General features: G+C 39.3%; 3 protein-coding genes across 3 annotated transcripts; 2 read left to right on the forward strand and 1 right to left on the reverse strand.

Annotated features, from left to right (window-relative positions):
- Window positions 1-434: 434 nt before the first annotated feature.
- Window positions 435-1,468, reverse strand: si:ch73-335l21.2 (RING finger domain-containing protein). Its single transcript, XM_041780133.1, has one exon. The coding sequence runs from the start codon at window positions 1,466-1,468 to the stop codon at window positions 818-820; it is 651 nt and encodes a 216-aa protein (XP_041636067.1). The 3' UTR covers window positions 435-817.
- Window positions 1,469-7,454: 5,986 nt separating this feature from the next.
- On the forward strand, window positions 7,455-9,517 carry si:ch73-335l21.4 (E3 ubiquitin-protein ligase-like). The gene is made up of 2 exons (XM_041779662.1): window positions 7,455-8,034; window positions 8,756-9,517. Exons 1-2 carry the CDS (start codon window positions 7,548-7,550, stop codon window positions 8,812-8,814), a joined length of 546 nt encoding a protein of 181 aa, XP_041635596.1. The 5' UTR covers window positions 7,455-7,547; the 3' UTR covers window positions 8,815-9,517.
- A 506-nt stretch (window positions 9,518-10,023) lies between these two features.
- On the forward strand, window positions 10,024-14,785 carry LOC121504132. The gene is made up of 3 exons (XM_041778762.1): window positions 10,024-10,179; window positions 10,313-10,374; window positions 12,001-14,785. Exons 1-3 carry the CDS (start codon window positions 10,151-10,153, stop codon window positions 14,748-14,750), a joined length of 2,841 nt encoding a protein of 946 aa, XP_041634696.1. The 5' UTR covers window positions 10,024-10,150; the 3' UTR covers window positions 14,751-14,785.
- Window positions 14,786-16,465: the final 1,680 nt, after the last annotated feature.

A 16,465-nucleotide genomic window follows, 5' to 3' on the forward strand; every position in this document is an offset into this window, starting at 1 on the left:
AAAACAAATTTCACAGCAGTAAATCACATCAGACACTTCAAATCACATTACATTCTCTTTAAGACAGTTGCATTCTAAGGTTTGAATCAGTGATCATGTTTTATTTGCCTTGAGCCATGATTTCAGGCTAGCTGAAAAACACTGAAGCTCACCTAGTCTCTGATCTGGGTGAGAAATGAGTTTCGCTTTTCTGCTGCTCTGACTGAAAATGCAGATTCCAAGTTTCATCGTCACAGTATCCAAAAGCCAACAACAAAATAAGGCACTGTTGAGGGTTTTTTGACCCAGGACTCTGACTGAATTATGAATAATCTATGAACTTTTATGGCATGAAATGCCTTACAACTGAAAGTGATCACATGTATCCAAGGAAACCCTTTTTTTAACTCAGTGTAGCAGAAAGGCTGTGAATGTGTTGAGTAAGCCAGCGAGGCAGCCATCAGAAGGATAATAATTTAATAATAGTATATATTAGCAATAATCAAACAAGCATGGAAAAAATGTTGAAACTGTGAAGGAAAAAAAGAAATGTATTTTAGTTTTATATTCCTTGGCTTTGTCATTTCCACTTTAACCACTAGAGGGAGCACTCTGCCTGTCTATCATCTATGAAGAGCCCTATGCTGTTATTTTTGACTGTAAATGGGCTTTTCTGTAAATAAAGAGCTAGAGCCATGGATAGCAACCAAAACATTCAACTATATTTTCACAACAAACATAATTTTAGAAAATATTTTTTTTCCAACACTTCTAGATTTACAGAGAGATTCCCCTGTTAGCTATGATTGTGTTACTAAAGGATATTCCTAATCTCTTTTTAGAGTTTTCTGTTTAAGAAATGTGGCCCAAACACAACCCCAACCACACAGGTGATCATAAACAGCACCCAGAAGATGACAGCCAGCAGCTGCACGCAGAACAGCGTCTTCTTACTCTGCTGTATGACTTCCTCTTCTCCCATCAGGCCTGGCGCCGTGCCGTACGACCTGTCCGGGTCCATCTGCTGTACCCTTAGGCTGACGGTGGGCAGGATGATGAAGCGGGTGTCGCTACTGTTGCCCTCCAGGGACAACACCACCCTCTGGGTGACTGTTGCCAGACGAGTTGCCATGGGTACAGGCATGTGGAAGGCCACGGGGGGCAGCCTGGCCAAGATGTGGGAGTTGCAGGGTAAGGAGAGGGCATCCCCAGCCTCTAAAAGGGTGAGGTGGCGGCAGAGTGGGCAAGGGATGGCAGGCGGGCTGTGAGGGTCAGCGGGATCAGAGGAGCAGAGCTGGATCCTCTGGAGGCACTCGGTGCAGAAAACATGGAGGCACTCCAGCATCCGGGGGCATTTGTTGTACTGGTTGTACTCTTGGTAGCAGATGGGACACTCCACATCCATTGGCTCCCCAGGGGTTGAGCTAGGGATGGGTGCTGCTGCAGCTGTGTCCCCCTGCTGGGGAAGTGGGACAACATCCCCTGTCATTGTGAGTGGAGGGTGCTTATGGAGGCGCTCTGGGAACTCAGCGATGATAAGAATAAATCTGTCAAGAGAGAACAACTTCTGTAAGGCCTCCAGATGTTTTAAATGTCCCAATCTGCTCTCCTCAAGATGCTGCTTTGTGTCGTCTTTGTTTAATGAAGCACATTCTTCAGCCCATGAGTCATTGCATTCATTCATTAAACCAGTCAGACATCCACTGTCTCACTATTCCCCCCTACAACCTACTCGTAATAACCCCTGTCCCATGTAGAGTAAGCTGGCCTGCACACTCAGCATGTCCGGGAAGTTAAGAAATAAAAAACACAAGAGCTGTTTAAGGAAGTCATAAGTCACTGCAATAACAGTTACTGCATGAACACATGTGCCTGTGCACATCCTCTTTTTCTAAAACCAGATATCTTGGTATAATTCCCCTTTAATTCTGGGAATTATACCACTGCTTTTTTAAAGATGCTTCTTTGAATACATGAGACAAGATTGAGTAAAGGAAGTCATGTTAAAAATATTATCAGTTAGCTTAACTTGGATGTTAATGTGTTATTTTGGCTGATAGCACATAGCTCAAAAGGTGGGAGTGTTTTCTAGATTGGGATGGTGAACCATGCAGAAAGGTGAAGTTAATGTTGTGGTTTATTGTTGTTATAAGTTTGCCATTTTAATGAGGTGCAACTGTAATTTTCCTTTACCCATGAACTTCTTTAGAAGAGACCTCCATTCACATTGAATAGATGTGAAATGGTGATGATGGTATTCAATGATTTTCCTGCCATAAAATGTGTCATAGTGGTCTGCTGAAGAATTATTATGCTTTTTTGTTAAAAGTTAGATTTCTCACCCTTGGATGTATCTCTGGCCAATAAGCCTAACTACTTCACCAAATCAATCATGGTCGTCTACGATGCCACAATTGGACCCGAAGTAGGGTCACGAAGCCATTTTCAGCGGGTCTTAGATATGTGCCCAGAAGACAAACATGTCCCAAAAAGTCTATAACATGCTTTTAATTTGAAGGACATGTCAGGGCATGACCAGGATTTCAAAATAAAACACACTCAACGGTGTCTCAAAATAAGACGCTTATCAAAATGAAATACTGTTTCAAAATAAATACTGATCTACCTGATGATATGCAAACTTTTACCCTTTGACATAGCTAGTTGGACCTTTATTTACAGTCATTCAGCTTTGTAAGGATAACAAAACTCACCTCAAAGAGGATAAATGAGCATTTTTACAATTACTCTAAGTTGTTACTGGAACTTGTCTGACTTTTATTGTGTCTTTATGGATGTATGACTTACAATTACAATTTGATTTATGATTAAAAAATTTAGATTTTGATTTGCTTTCGAGACATTTATCATTTGTACCTGTGTGTAGCTCACATGGTACAACAACAAGGCAATCCCAGTTCACTCATGAGAAGATTGTTGCTAAGCAGAGGGGGTCTCCTTTGAGTTGGTTCATGGAATTAAAGCAATTGTAATTGTTGTTAAAAATCTAACTGCATGTACCTTTGAGAGAAAAACTTTGAAGTTAGAACAGCATAGATTCTTTGCATGAATAATTGAGCTCTTTGGTTTCTATGTAGGCCACCAGTTTCAGTGAGATTAGACTGAGAATTTGGCAGCGATCCATCAGAACACACTCAGCAGCAGATAAGAGCGCCACTTACCCGCTGCACTCTCCCTTTGATCACAGCTCACTTTGATGCCCACCTCCGACCCGGGTACTTCCCCAGCTCTCACTAATCACACTCTTCCTCATGTTGGTACATCTCATCCTGGCAGAGTGTCTTCCTCCCTTTTCTTGTGTGCACATTAAAAACTCAAGTTTCTCTCCTGCTGCATGTCTGAGCCTTGTTCACTGTCAGCCTCCTGTTTTGCTCCGTCTCACCTGATTCTACTTGTCCTCATTTCTGCGTCTCTTCCCCCATGAGGCATCTCTGTGTGGTTTGCGCTGCATTAATTAAACCCTTGGTGATGTGCAGGTTACCAGGATACATAAGCTAGAAAATGACAGATTGGAGGCTCTTGATCCTGAGCAGTCTTACTCTACTCCTATACTATGTTATTAAGTGTCCACATAGTCAGCATGTTGGGCTTTTTAAATTCCACAGTGTGGATTAGGGTGTTATCATTATTATTATTCATTTTTTACATTTAATGAAGAAGTCATCTGTCTTTTAAAATAACTTGTGTGCAGCATGCCATGTACTGGAAATCAGTATGCTGTGGGCACAGCACAGCTGATGTGTTTTTATTTAGAGGGCTAGGGAACATTACTGTGTAGAGCAAACATTTGAATTATTGACAGATCAGTTCTGCACATATCATTGGCTCCTGATTAAGTGATTTAATGTTACCAACTTGTGCAAGACAACTACACTGTTATGTTCAGTAGTAATGATTGAACACAACCGGTCGGACTAAAGTAAACAAACAGGGTGCTAGTAGCCTAGATTTGTTTGAGTGGTACGTGCGCCACATGTGCAGAAGCTGTTGTCCTCCAAGTGGGTGGCTCAGGTTCTAATCAGGCCTGCAACTTCTTCCTCACAGGTCAATCAAGACTACCTCTCTCACAGTTTCCAACCTAATTTATTGTCCTTTATATAAAAGGCATACAAAATATTTGAAATACAGTGCCTATATAAAGTATTCATCCACTTGGATGTTTTCTTCTTTTATTAATTTTACAAATCAATCATGGTCAATGTACTTTGGCTTTCTTGACAAAAAAACAACAACAAAAAAAACTCTTTAATGTCAAAGTGAAAACAGATTTCTACACAGTGACTGATCTAATCCAGCAGAGGTCCAGCCAATCTGTTCTAGTAGTCTCACAATTAGTGAAATAGGGATCACCTGAGTACAGCAAAAGGGTCTCAGATGATTGTAGTATAAAGACGCCTGTGTCTGGAAGGTCTGGTCACTAATTACTAGTGTTCCTGGCTACCATTACATCATGAAGACAAAAGAACACTCTCAGAGGACTAAGAGAAAAGGTTACTGAAAAGTATAAAATAGATAGATAGATAGATAGATAGATAGATAGATAGATAGATAGATAGATAGATAGATAGCATAATAAATACGGATATGTACATAGAAAATACACAGTGACATACAAAAAAAACAGAATAAAGATTATACAGTAAAATATACAATACAGTGCAGCTTGAACATAGTGAATAATAATAAGTTAGGGGATGGATACAAAAAAATCCAAGGTACTGAACACCCATGGATTTTAGTTAAATCCATCATCAAGTAATGGAAGGAAAAAGGCACATGTGTAAATTTGCCTAGATCAGGCTGTCCTCACACATTGAGTGACAGTGCAAGAAGGAGACTAGTGAGAGAGGCCACCAAGACACCTATGACTACACCGAAGGAGTTACAAGCTTCAGCAGCTGAGATGGGAGAGCCTCTGCATACAACTGGTGCCTGATTTCTTCACCAGTCAAAGTTTTATGGTAGAGTTGCAAAGAGGAAGCCACTGTTGCAGAAAACTCAGCTTAAATCTTGTTTAGAGGTTGCCAAAAACCATGTGGGAGACTCCATGGTCAAGTGGAAGAACGTCCTTTGGCCTGATAAGGCCGAAATGGTACTTTTGGGCCATCAGGCAATTTGCTGTTTGGCAGACACCAGACACTGCACATCACCACAAGCGCAGAGGTGGCAGCATAATGCTGTGGGGATGCTTCTTGGCAGCTGGCCCCGGATGGCTTGAAAAGGTAGAGGGTAAAATGAATACGGCAGAATATAGGAAAATCCTGGAAGACAATCTTATTCAGTCTGTAAGAGAGCTATGGCTTTAGAGAAGATTTATTTTCCAGCAAGACAATGACCTGAAGCATACAGAGAAAGCTACACAGAAATGGTTTAAAGTCAACAAGGTGAATGTTCTGGAGTGGCTGAGTCAAAGCCCAGACCTCAGTCCAACAGAGAATATATATGGCTGGACATAAAAAGGGCTGTGAGTTTGAGCAGTTTTGCAAAGAAGAATGGAGTAGAATTACAGTGTTCAGATGTGCAAGCCTGATTTAGACCTATCCACACAGACTCAGTGCTGTCATTCCAGCCAAAGGTGGATCTACTAAATACTGACTTGAAGGGGGTGAATATTTATGCAGACACTTATTTTACCTTACATAATATAATTAACATCACTTTGTAGAAATCTGTTTTCACTTTGATATTTAAAGTTTTTTTTGGTCTTGACAAAAAAGACAAGTTATATTGACCATGACTGGTTTATAAAATCAAAGAACTGACCTAATTCAAAAAGGACTAGCCATTAAGTGCTTGTAGTCCCAGTGCCTTGGATTTTTTTTTTAAAATACATACCCTGACTTATACTTTTCAATAATCTTTCTTCTGAGTTGCTTGGAGTGTTCTTTTGTCTTCATGGTGTAATGGTAGCCAGGAATACTGATTAAACAGTGACTGGACCTTGCAGACACAGGTTTCTTCATACTACAATCACTTCAGACACATTCATTGCACTCAGGTGATCCCCAGCTTAAAAGGCTGCATGTTTTGCTCTTTCTTCCAAAGACTTTTTGCCTTTATAAGAGAACTTTATAAAATATTAGTTGAAGAGAGAGAGAAAATATGGGGAGAGAGAGTTGGGGAAAATATGCATCAACCAGTGTCAGGTTTTTTTGCAGAGTAGTTAACCCTGGACACTTTGGCACCAGAAGTTATAATGTTAGTGTGGATTAAACCAGCTGTCTAAAACTCAGCTGGAGAATAAAATACAGTATTTTAAGAACCAAATTCTGCTTTGTTTAATTCCCCCTAACCTTTTTAAAAAGCTTATCAGTTCTGCTAAATCTAATTCACCAGTAAAAATAAACAATTTTTTACTGTTAGACACATGAAAAGATTGTGCAATAAACTAACAAACATGTTACAGTAAGTCCAGGGTCAAAGCGGGAAGGCCCCTACAAAAAATTAACAAAAGATTATAAAATCCATGCACACAGGCATGGAGGCATACACACACTTACTGACTCAGGGTAAGACAGTGTGTGATTGTTGGCCAAGATTTCAGCGGAAATCACCATGAAAGGAGTTCAGGCTGTAACAACAGCTAGGAAGTGGCTTGTTTGGGAATTACCAAAGAGAGGGTTGACGTCACCGCACTCACGCAGAGATACACACCTGCAAGTATCAATGAGGGCAGTAGCTAAGCTCCAGTTAGGTTAAGAAAGGGAATCATTAATAGAGACCAGTGGTGGATAAAGGCCGTTAGAGTGGCTTTGGCAAAATGAAACTAAAAGGGCACCAGCTACACACTCAGTAGGACATGGAAAAGTAAAAACAATTCCAAAAAAGGTGGGATGTTGAGAATGAAAACAGAAAAGAGTGATTTTCAGTGAAATCCTTTTCAATCTACATCCATTTGAACACAGCACAAAGACAGAATATCTAATGTTCAAACTGATAAACTTTGTTGTTTGTTTTTGTTAAATACGGACACATGCTGAATTTGGTCAGTCCATCTCAGATTAACCAAAGCCCAGAGAAGTTGGTTGAGCTTCAGGGTGTTGATGATGTCCCAACTTTTTTGGAAAGTTGGCTTGTATATTTTCTAGCATGCAGGGCATCATAAAAGGTGCCGGGTTAAGTTTTTGCCACCGTATTGGCACCAAACACTGCTCCTCTTCAGTTCTGGGAAAGCCTTGATGGCATTTAGAGGGGGGTTTTCCACTGAAACAAGTCTGTACAATTTATAACACCTAAATAGAGTCTGATAACAATCTTCCAGCTAAAATATGAAACTAGAGTTTAATCAATAACATCTGTTAGTGTAACTTATCAGTTCTGGATAATCAAACTTAATATTCTCTTAAATGTTTGTCACAGTGTCTTTGTGTGTTACTTCTTATTGCATCACGTGTATTTTGAGAGTGATGACTCACTTTATTTGGCTCAAATCTACTACTGCCCTCCCACGCACTTCCTCACACCCTCCGGTATAAGTCTGGGCAACTCACTTCTCACTGCTTATTCAAACCTCGAGGTGAATCCCGGAGCCTCCACCAAACAGCACCATGTATTCAGAGCTTGAGTGCGGAATTTGTTACCGGATTTATAACGCAGGTCGACGGTGTCCCCGGGAGCTCCACTGCAAACACAGCTTCTGTGAGAGCTGCCTGCTGGCCCTCTCACGAGCTCCTCCTCGGGGGGGAGCCGGTGATGAGGCACGTCTGGGAGCCGACAGGTCCATCGTCTGCCCGCTGTGTCGACATACCACATCCATCCCGGGCGACAGACGGATCAGAGTCGAGCTAAGGGTGGATGAAGACGTCCTGGAGCGGCTACTAGCTGTGGGAGTCCTCGATAGAGAGGACGAGGACGACCAGGAGGAGGAGGAAGAGGAAGGTCGCGTTCTAGAAGGCAGCGATGACAACGAAGAGAGGACGCTTCCCGGGACTACAGCCGAAGAAAGCAACTCTTCCCCGGGCTCTCGAGGAGGCAGGCTGCGGCGGTCCTGGAGTAAAGTTTGGAGGACGATTAGCGGAAGGAGTTCACGACAAAGTAAGTAGTTCTTTAAGTTCTGAAAGCTTTTTCTAAATATGGTCGGTGGCAATGGCTGCACTTACTGTATGAGATTCAAATACCATTTAATTATGAACTTTAACGAAAAAATCTGCCAGGAAAATATAAATATAAATTCTCTCTTACAGTCTTTCACCACTGGTATATGGTAAACTCTTTTATTTATTTATTATTTATTTATTTTATTGTTTTTATCAAAATTACTTGTGTTTTTTTCAATTTCATTTGATTTTTTGTATTATTGTTCTAATGTTTTATTTTATTTCTTTTTATTTTAACTGTATTTATTTCTATTTTCATAATTTTTTATCTGTTAAGAAATAGAAAGTAATTTAGGAATATATATATATTTTTTTTTCATTTTTTGTTTATTCATTTTCAATTTAATTTACTTGATTTTTCTTTCTTAATATATTTTCTTAAATTATTCTTTCTTTTCTTTTAAGGAGATTTTATTGGCTGCCAGTGTTTGTGTAAAACTTTTTTATGCAGCACTAAATGCACTTGTAATGCAATACACAATGCTAGCATAAAGTGTCCCCCCTATTTAGCATATAGGCTAATTTTTTATATTTACAGAAGAAGCCCTGAAATAGTCTAGAGCAGAATAAAATGAGCATTTACATACCAGTGCCTTTTTTAATTTAGTGGATAAACCAGTATTCTAATGTGTTCTAATGTGTTCTGTTTTCTTTTACAGACTGTATGACCAACGATGACATGAGGAACCTCGCCATGATGGCCAGCTACATGTTTTAAGGAATCTACTGCTTCAGATAACCTGGACAATATTTATATAATTTATATTTATTCTAAATCGGTGGCCCTTAACTGATGGGTCATGACCAAAAGTTGGTCGATGAGCTGTTTTCATTGGGTCATGAATGTAGTAAATGTGGCAAAAAATCTATGATGTACGGAAGCCCTAAGCAGACACACATAATATATTTAATTCCATTACTCTGTTGGTTGTGAGTATTTTCTTTCTTTGTGAACTCTACATATGTATCAATGTCCTGGGATAACAAAACTGGTTTTCCTATTACAAGGTGTTGAGAAAATACGCATTTTTAAATATTCTCACAGGAAACAGAGTGAAATCAAATATGAATGCACTTTTAAAAATGTTTGTTTTATCGTATGTTTTGTGCCATTTAACCTCCAAATGGCAACATTTTCATTGATTAATTCAAGTGGTCGAAATTGTATGGAAATTTGTGTTGTAATTTCTCATGAAAAGCTGGTAGTGGGTCCTCAAAATAAACCAGTTGAGATCCACTGTGTGTGGACCACTCTGTCACTGTGAAACAAAAATGAAAAACTTTTGAATTTAGAATAACAATTTTTTTACGACTGTTACTGTACTTATGTATATTATTTATTACTTTAATTATATTTATTTTTAAATCAACATGTGTTAAATATATTCAAGTGTAAATAAACGAGTATTGGTCTAAACTTACTTTCTGTGGTTGAGTTTTTTTCCAGTATAAATATTTTAAATTTTTTGATTCATCACATCCTCAGAAGTATTTTGTATGAACACTGGTTGAGAGTTTTAATAAGATGAGTCAGCATGTGCTTTATGAACTTACCATGATCTGAAACAAAACTGATCCATCACTTCAACTCTGGCCACATGTGTAGCTTTAAAATGAGCTTTAACGGCATTTTCTAAGGTGACAGTAAACCTTTTTTATTTAGTGTATTTGTATTTACTGTATGACAAAGTCACCCACAACCAGTTTCTAGCTGCCTCTTCCATCTTCATTTCATATAAACATATGATGAGAATAAAATAGATGCAAAACAAAAATCATGAAGAACTTCAAGCCTGTGTTGATCCAAAGAAAACACCAATGCTTACAGACATAATCACATTTTAAAGCCACAAAGCAGAAATCAGCTTCAGGAAGTGGTTTCTCTCCCAGCCAGGTGATCAGCATTTCCTCCAATCAGTTTCCCAACCAGCAGCAGAGTCCAGAGCACAGTCACTCCTTTGTTTGACAAGGAAAACACATGGATTGACATCACAACCACAACTCATCTCAAAGCCTGTTTTTACAATCACGGCCCTGGGAGGAAGCTGTCCATCATGTTAGAAAATCTTGCTCTCAATTTAAGGTAAATACATCTGATCGACTTCTTCTACTGTGGTTTGAACCTTTGATAGATAGGTGGTTATTTTTGGTGGAGAGCCTCAAGATTCTAATAAATTCAAACAATGGTAATGGGCATATTTTCTTCCTCCCTTCAGGCTCTTTGTGCTGGTCTGTGCAGCTGTCATGTCGTTTATCATGTGTCCAGATGCTGCAAGAGGTGAGAGCGAACAGGCCTGTGTCTGCGAGGCTAAAACTGCTGTGTGTGCAGTTTCAGTGAGCTATTGCTCATCTTAATGTCTCTTGCATGTGTTAGCTGATTGGAAGGAGATATAGCTGTGTTTTTAAAGCCACAGCTGATTGGTTTTAGTCCAGATTGAGCACAGGATAATGGTTTTATCTTCACAAGATTAAAGTAGAACAAACTGCAAATAAGTGTTGGAATTTTATACCTGGGTCATTTTTTATTATATTATTTTGGTTTCACATTCAGTGTCTAAGCAATATTACACCATAGGGAATGCTGCTATAAAAATTAGAAGTACTACTGAAAGTAGTCTCAGCTGTGTAGATATTAAGTACAGTTTTTCTCATTCATTTTGGCTCATTATATGCAATGGTCTTAATATTCTCTTACCTGTAAGCATAAATGTTCCAGGGTCAATGGCGTATGGTTTCAGTCATTGCGGTTGCACCACCTGACATTTGCAGTTTATCTGATTTACCAATAAAATTTAAAATAGCAAACTTCCTGTTGATTTGGCAATATGGGTCCAAGAGTTTTTTGTAGGTCCTTGCATTGTTCATATGCCTGTCAGATTTTTATAATTCTAGGCTGTTTAGCTGTATGGGGAGATATTAATGGCTCATCTCCACATTTAGACACAAAAGAAGAGCAAAACGCACAAAGTTGCCAAACTTTATAAACTATAAGAGCTGGGAGGTGATAAGCATGATCCGCCTTATAAATTGAACCATGAGACAAAGCAGAAAGTGGAGCAAATGTATGCAATTAGTGCTGCTATTAACTACCAAAATCCTTTTGTCTTTACTTACCAGGTTGTTGAGAATCAAGATATTGGTTGCCAATAAGTCTACAATTAACAATGTGGTCTCGATTTAATCATGAAAAAAGCATATCAATAGCTTCTGCTTGACAAAACGTTTGTTTACAGAATTAACAGGAAGTAAAATACAGTCACATACAAACTTCATGTTGTTTTTAGCATTTGACACCCTTTTTTAGTTAAAAAAAAAAAAAGCACAGAGGGCTGTGGTTTGGACACCGCAGGTTTAGAGGTTTGAGCAAAATGTTTTATAAAAAAGCATTTCTCATTAGAGAATTGAGCCAAAGTGAAAGAGAAAAACTGTTAAAACAACAGTTCTAGTGGAATAAATGTCATAGTGAAAATCCAATCCAATCCATTGATCCATTTATAGTGGAAGTGCAATGACAAATTATAATTCTTTGTGGATTAGATTATTTGTTTCTACTGGCTGGTACGGGACTGTTGCCAAGCAACACAAACATTTTTCTGCTCTCTTGCCACTCCCTGCATGTTCACATGTAAATGCAAACCAGTCGCTTTGTATTAATTTTGTTTAACAGTAAAATGAGAATCTGCCAGTTACTTGGTTGCCTATGGAGCTGTTTAAATTTCCCAGATACCATTTGCTGTAAGGTAATTAACAGTATTCAGAATATCAAAGCATAAGGATAATGTTTAAAGCTGCTGTGCCTTTATCCTCAAAACCAGCAGCTGCAATGGTTATTGCCCATTCAAATGACTTGTTAGTTTTATCACTGACTTATTTTTCTTATTTCCCGTATCCTTTCCACCTTTAGTCAGTCCAATAACGACCCAAGTGGAAAACAGAGTGAAGTACAAAGTCCTTAGACAACTGTACACCCCAAACAGCCTGCATCATCACTTTGTGACTGGTCCATTATCAACCGAAACTGGATTCCAATCAGGATCTTCAAGCAAAACCGAGAACGTGAAGCATTTTAAAAAGACTTCGTCAATCATTAACCGCCAATCAAAACCTTTGACAGGCGGTGGCTTTGGTTACAATCAAAACAACCCAGATAACAGACACTCCCATGCTGGAATAACAAGAGTGCAGAGTGGAAAGCTGCCAGAAAACAGCATTTTCACTAGCAACAATCAACATGAAAGAGATGGCACTGAGAGGCCTCAAACCAGAGCAAATTACCACACTACAACTGGAAATGTGTACAGTTCATACCCAGCAATCATTAGGAAATCATCCAGACATAAAGCTTCAAGTCCCTTTTATCAGAGCTCCAGTCATTCACAAGTTGCTCAGGAATCTTACAAAGTTCCTATGATTGACTTTTCAAACCAGGCGGAAGATAAAACTACTTGGCAATCCTCTTACTCTTCCCCCTTTTCATCCCAGACTCGTAGTGCTTCACTGCCAGCTCAAAGACGGCATTACAGCAGTGATAAGGAGACAAATGAGCTCCCTGGATCCCTGGTGCAGAGTGCATCTAGAGCAATCCAATCAAGAAAATATCAAAGCTTCACAGGTCAAACTGCTCCTCACGCGCCATCAATCAGCAAAAGTGTAGACATCAATGTTATTAAAAGCAACCCTAGGATAAAATCCCCAATATCATCCATCACAGATTTCTCGCAGGGTTGGCGATCCCTGGGAAGCACAGAGACGCCAAGATTGAACATCCAGTCGTATCTGTTTAAAGATTCCCAGACGTCTTCTGGTGGATATCAGTCAGTGAATACAAAACCTGGCAGTCCTCCTGCTGTATCACATATGCAACAGCCCTCTGGTGCACAGGTTAATGGCAATTTTTTATCAAATATTCAACAAAAAAGCACAACTAAGTATGTAAAACACCCATCTGTATATCAAACTGCTGATGGTTCTCACACTCATAGGCTCTTGCAATCCCATCGCACATCAGTTGTAACCGGCATTCCAACATCAGTACATCCCGTTCCAGGAATAGATGACACCAGGAACACTTTCCTCCCTAATCCTCATGCAAATATACAAGTCAACTTTGCCACTGTTAACAAGGAATCTAGCTCACCTAATGCAACTACAAGTGGATCAATGCAGACTCCAAGTCCTGGACGAAACAATAAAAACATCTATGGCTTCAGAGGGTTTCAAAATCCTCCCTGGAGATCTTTGAAGGAGCCATCTACCGTTTCACCAAGAGGTCTGAATGAAGGTACAAACTCTCTGCGATACAGATATGGCAACAGGAAGTTTAAAACAACAAATGTATACCCTTCTATCTCACGAAAGTATAGTTTCAGCCAGAGAGGACAATTTCCTACAACTACACCACCAGAACTTGAGAGACAACAAACTTCAACTCCAGGTGCTCGAGATACCATCCAAACCTTGAGAAATCCAGGACCAATCACATCAGTATCAAAGGAAGCCCAGCCTCTGGTACCTAAGAGTGATGCTGGGTCAAATGAGAACAAAAAGTTCAGGATGTTCAGAAGAATATATGGTCTTAAAGGGTTTAGCAAACGGCCACTTGAGGGAGCCAAAGGTTCACTTAGCGAACCAGACAAATCTAAAGGGGTCCAGGAAGATTTGGGAGGTTTAAAATTTAGGAGCCCACAGGTTTTGCAACCAATAAGCAAGAGGATTCAGAGATTTCAGTACAATAAAACAGATAAAATAGAACCAGGAAGCAACCATGGTTCAACAATAAGTGAAAGTGAGCCTAAAAAACATTTTGAGACATCAGGAGGCACAGAATCAGTCGATGGATTCTCACCAAACAGATACAAAGAACAACATAAACTCTTCAACTTTCCTGGATTCCAACTTGTTCGGAACAGATTCGGAAATGCTTTGAACGAAACAACCTGGAAGTACAAAAGTGGTGGAACTCCCTCCACTTTTGTTGGATCAGCTGGGCCTCTTCAGGCCCCTCATCCAAGGACATCCAACAGCACTAGACCTGTTCCAATGAGGGCAACTCTGCTCAACAGTTCTACCAGCTCTACAGTGAGGGGCAAACGTGTGAAAGTAAAACAAGTTGACACCAAAGGGCTCCAGGAGTCTAATGTTGCAACCAATAATGCTGGGAACGTAGCCATAGTTAGGATGCCTAAGCCACATGCCAGAGTTAAAGCTTTCACCTTCTCTGATATTCTTGGAAGCGCTTCATTCAGCAGTGTCAGAGCAACAACCCAGACACCGATCACACCGACTGGTGAGGACAGCATTGGAAACATTACAGCAGCAACAAAGCAGGAAGTAGAGGTGGTTGACTGGACTGCTGAGGATGAAAAATTCAGTAGAGACAACTCAAGTAGAGACCCTGAAGATGAGTCAGAGGATTTCAGTCATGTTGAGAAAAATGAGCAGGATGTTAGAAGTAAAGACACAGAGTTCAAAACAGATTTATTCTTGGATAATGAAGGAAGCGGAAGTGGGGATTTAAACATGTTTGATGTTTTTTCAACAAAGAGCAACAGACTTAGTGAGGATTTGTTGGAACTAGATTATCTACGGATATCAGCTGGGAATGTCTCTTTTAAGTCTATGAATGTGTCGAGAAGTGATCAAATGAGAGCTTAGTGAAATGTTGATCAAACGTTCAATAAAATTTGGAAAAGTAATTTGAATTTGTTCTTTGCAACAACCTTGTAAGTGATTCCTAACCAAATTACTGTAAGCGTGTAGTCAGGTGAGTTCGAAGGACTTTTATCAAATAGTTATGTCCCCACATTTAAAAAAAATGCAGCCAATAATTATAATCCATAGAATAATCTAATCTAAGCATAATCTTGTCAAAAGCATAATTTTGCAAGTCTCCTTTGGTTTATGCACACATGTATAATAGCATATAGGACAGCTGTAAGTTTAAATAAGTGAAGGGATAAACGCAATAAGGTAAAATTTATGGAAGAAGATGTGATGAATACTTTAAAATTCATAGAAAGCAAGTCTTAGTTTGAGACTTCAGTATTATGTGACAACTTTAAAATTTATAAGTCTGTCTTAATGTGGTCTTAATTTATATTTTTGTGTCCTGTTTTAATTTGTAAAACAGTCATTTTAATATTTTGGGAAGCCTACAGCTGCCTGATGCTTTCTGATATAGTTAATGTCTTGAATTGCTAAATAAAACAAATTATGCTAGCTGTTTGTTTAAATGAAAATAATACAAATAGATGTAAATATGTTGGTAATATTGTGTCAAACACTTGTTTGACAGATAAATGTCATATTTAACAAAATATTTTCTTTCCCTTTTTTTTTTTTTTTTTTTTAATTTTTTTAAACTGTTGACTTAAGGCTGTGACACAGCAATACATCCAAAGACAACACCTCTAAGTAACCATGGACAAAAGTATTTGTCTGCCTGACAACTACACCAACATGAACTAAAACAACACTGTATTCACATACATGTGGTTTATTGCAAAGTTTGCCCCCTTTTGCAGCTAATACTGGCTTCACTTTTCATGGAAGTCTTTCCACAAGATTTTGGACTGTTTCTGTGGAAATTTGTGCCCATTCATTCTGTAGAGTATTTATGAAGTCAGAGACTGATGTTGTATGTGAAGGCCTGGCTCGCAATCTCTGTTTCATTTTAAATCAAAGGTGCTGGATGGGGTTGAAGTCAGGGCTCTGAACAGGTCCTTGCTTTGTGCACTGGGTACATGCATGTTGGAGTAGAAAAGGGCCTTCCCCAAACTGTTGTCACAAAGTTGGAAGCATAGCATTGTCCAAAATGTCTCGGTATGCTGATGCATTAAGATTGCCCTTCACTCGAGATAAGGGGCCAAACCCTGCAAAAACAGCCTGTACCATTATCCCTCCCACCAAACTTCACTACTGCACAATGCAGTCTGGCAGATAATGTTCTCCCAGCATCTGCCAAACCTGGACTTGCCCATCAGACTGCCAAACAGAGAAGCATTATTTGTCACTACACAGAAAACATTTCCACAGCTCCACAGTCCAGTGCCTTACACCAGTGGTTCCCAAACTTTTCACAGCCAGTACCCCTTCAGACATTTGACCTCCAGCCATGTACCCCCTACTCTTACATACTTATAGCAGCTAGAAAAAGAAATGTGTCTGTAGGCCTGCCGCCACCCCCACCTCCCACATTTAGCATGCATAACATACAAATAAAATATCTTAAAGTGAATTATTTCTCACCAAATAGATTTATTTACCAGCATTTTCAGTGAGCAACACCAGTTCACTTTTGAAAAAAGAAATATACATTTCAAGAACTTATCCATTTTTGGTGGTTAGCTGGGTGACCAGCATGAGTGACA

The sequence above is a fragment of the Cheilinus undulatus genome, linkage group 22, assembly GCF_018320785.1.
Source record: "Cheilinus undulatus linkage group 22, ASM1832078v1, whole genome shotgun sequence".
Lineage (NCBI taxonomy): Eukaryota > Metazoa > Chordata > Actinopteri > Labriformes > Labridae > Cheilinus > Cheilinus undulatus.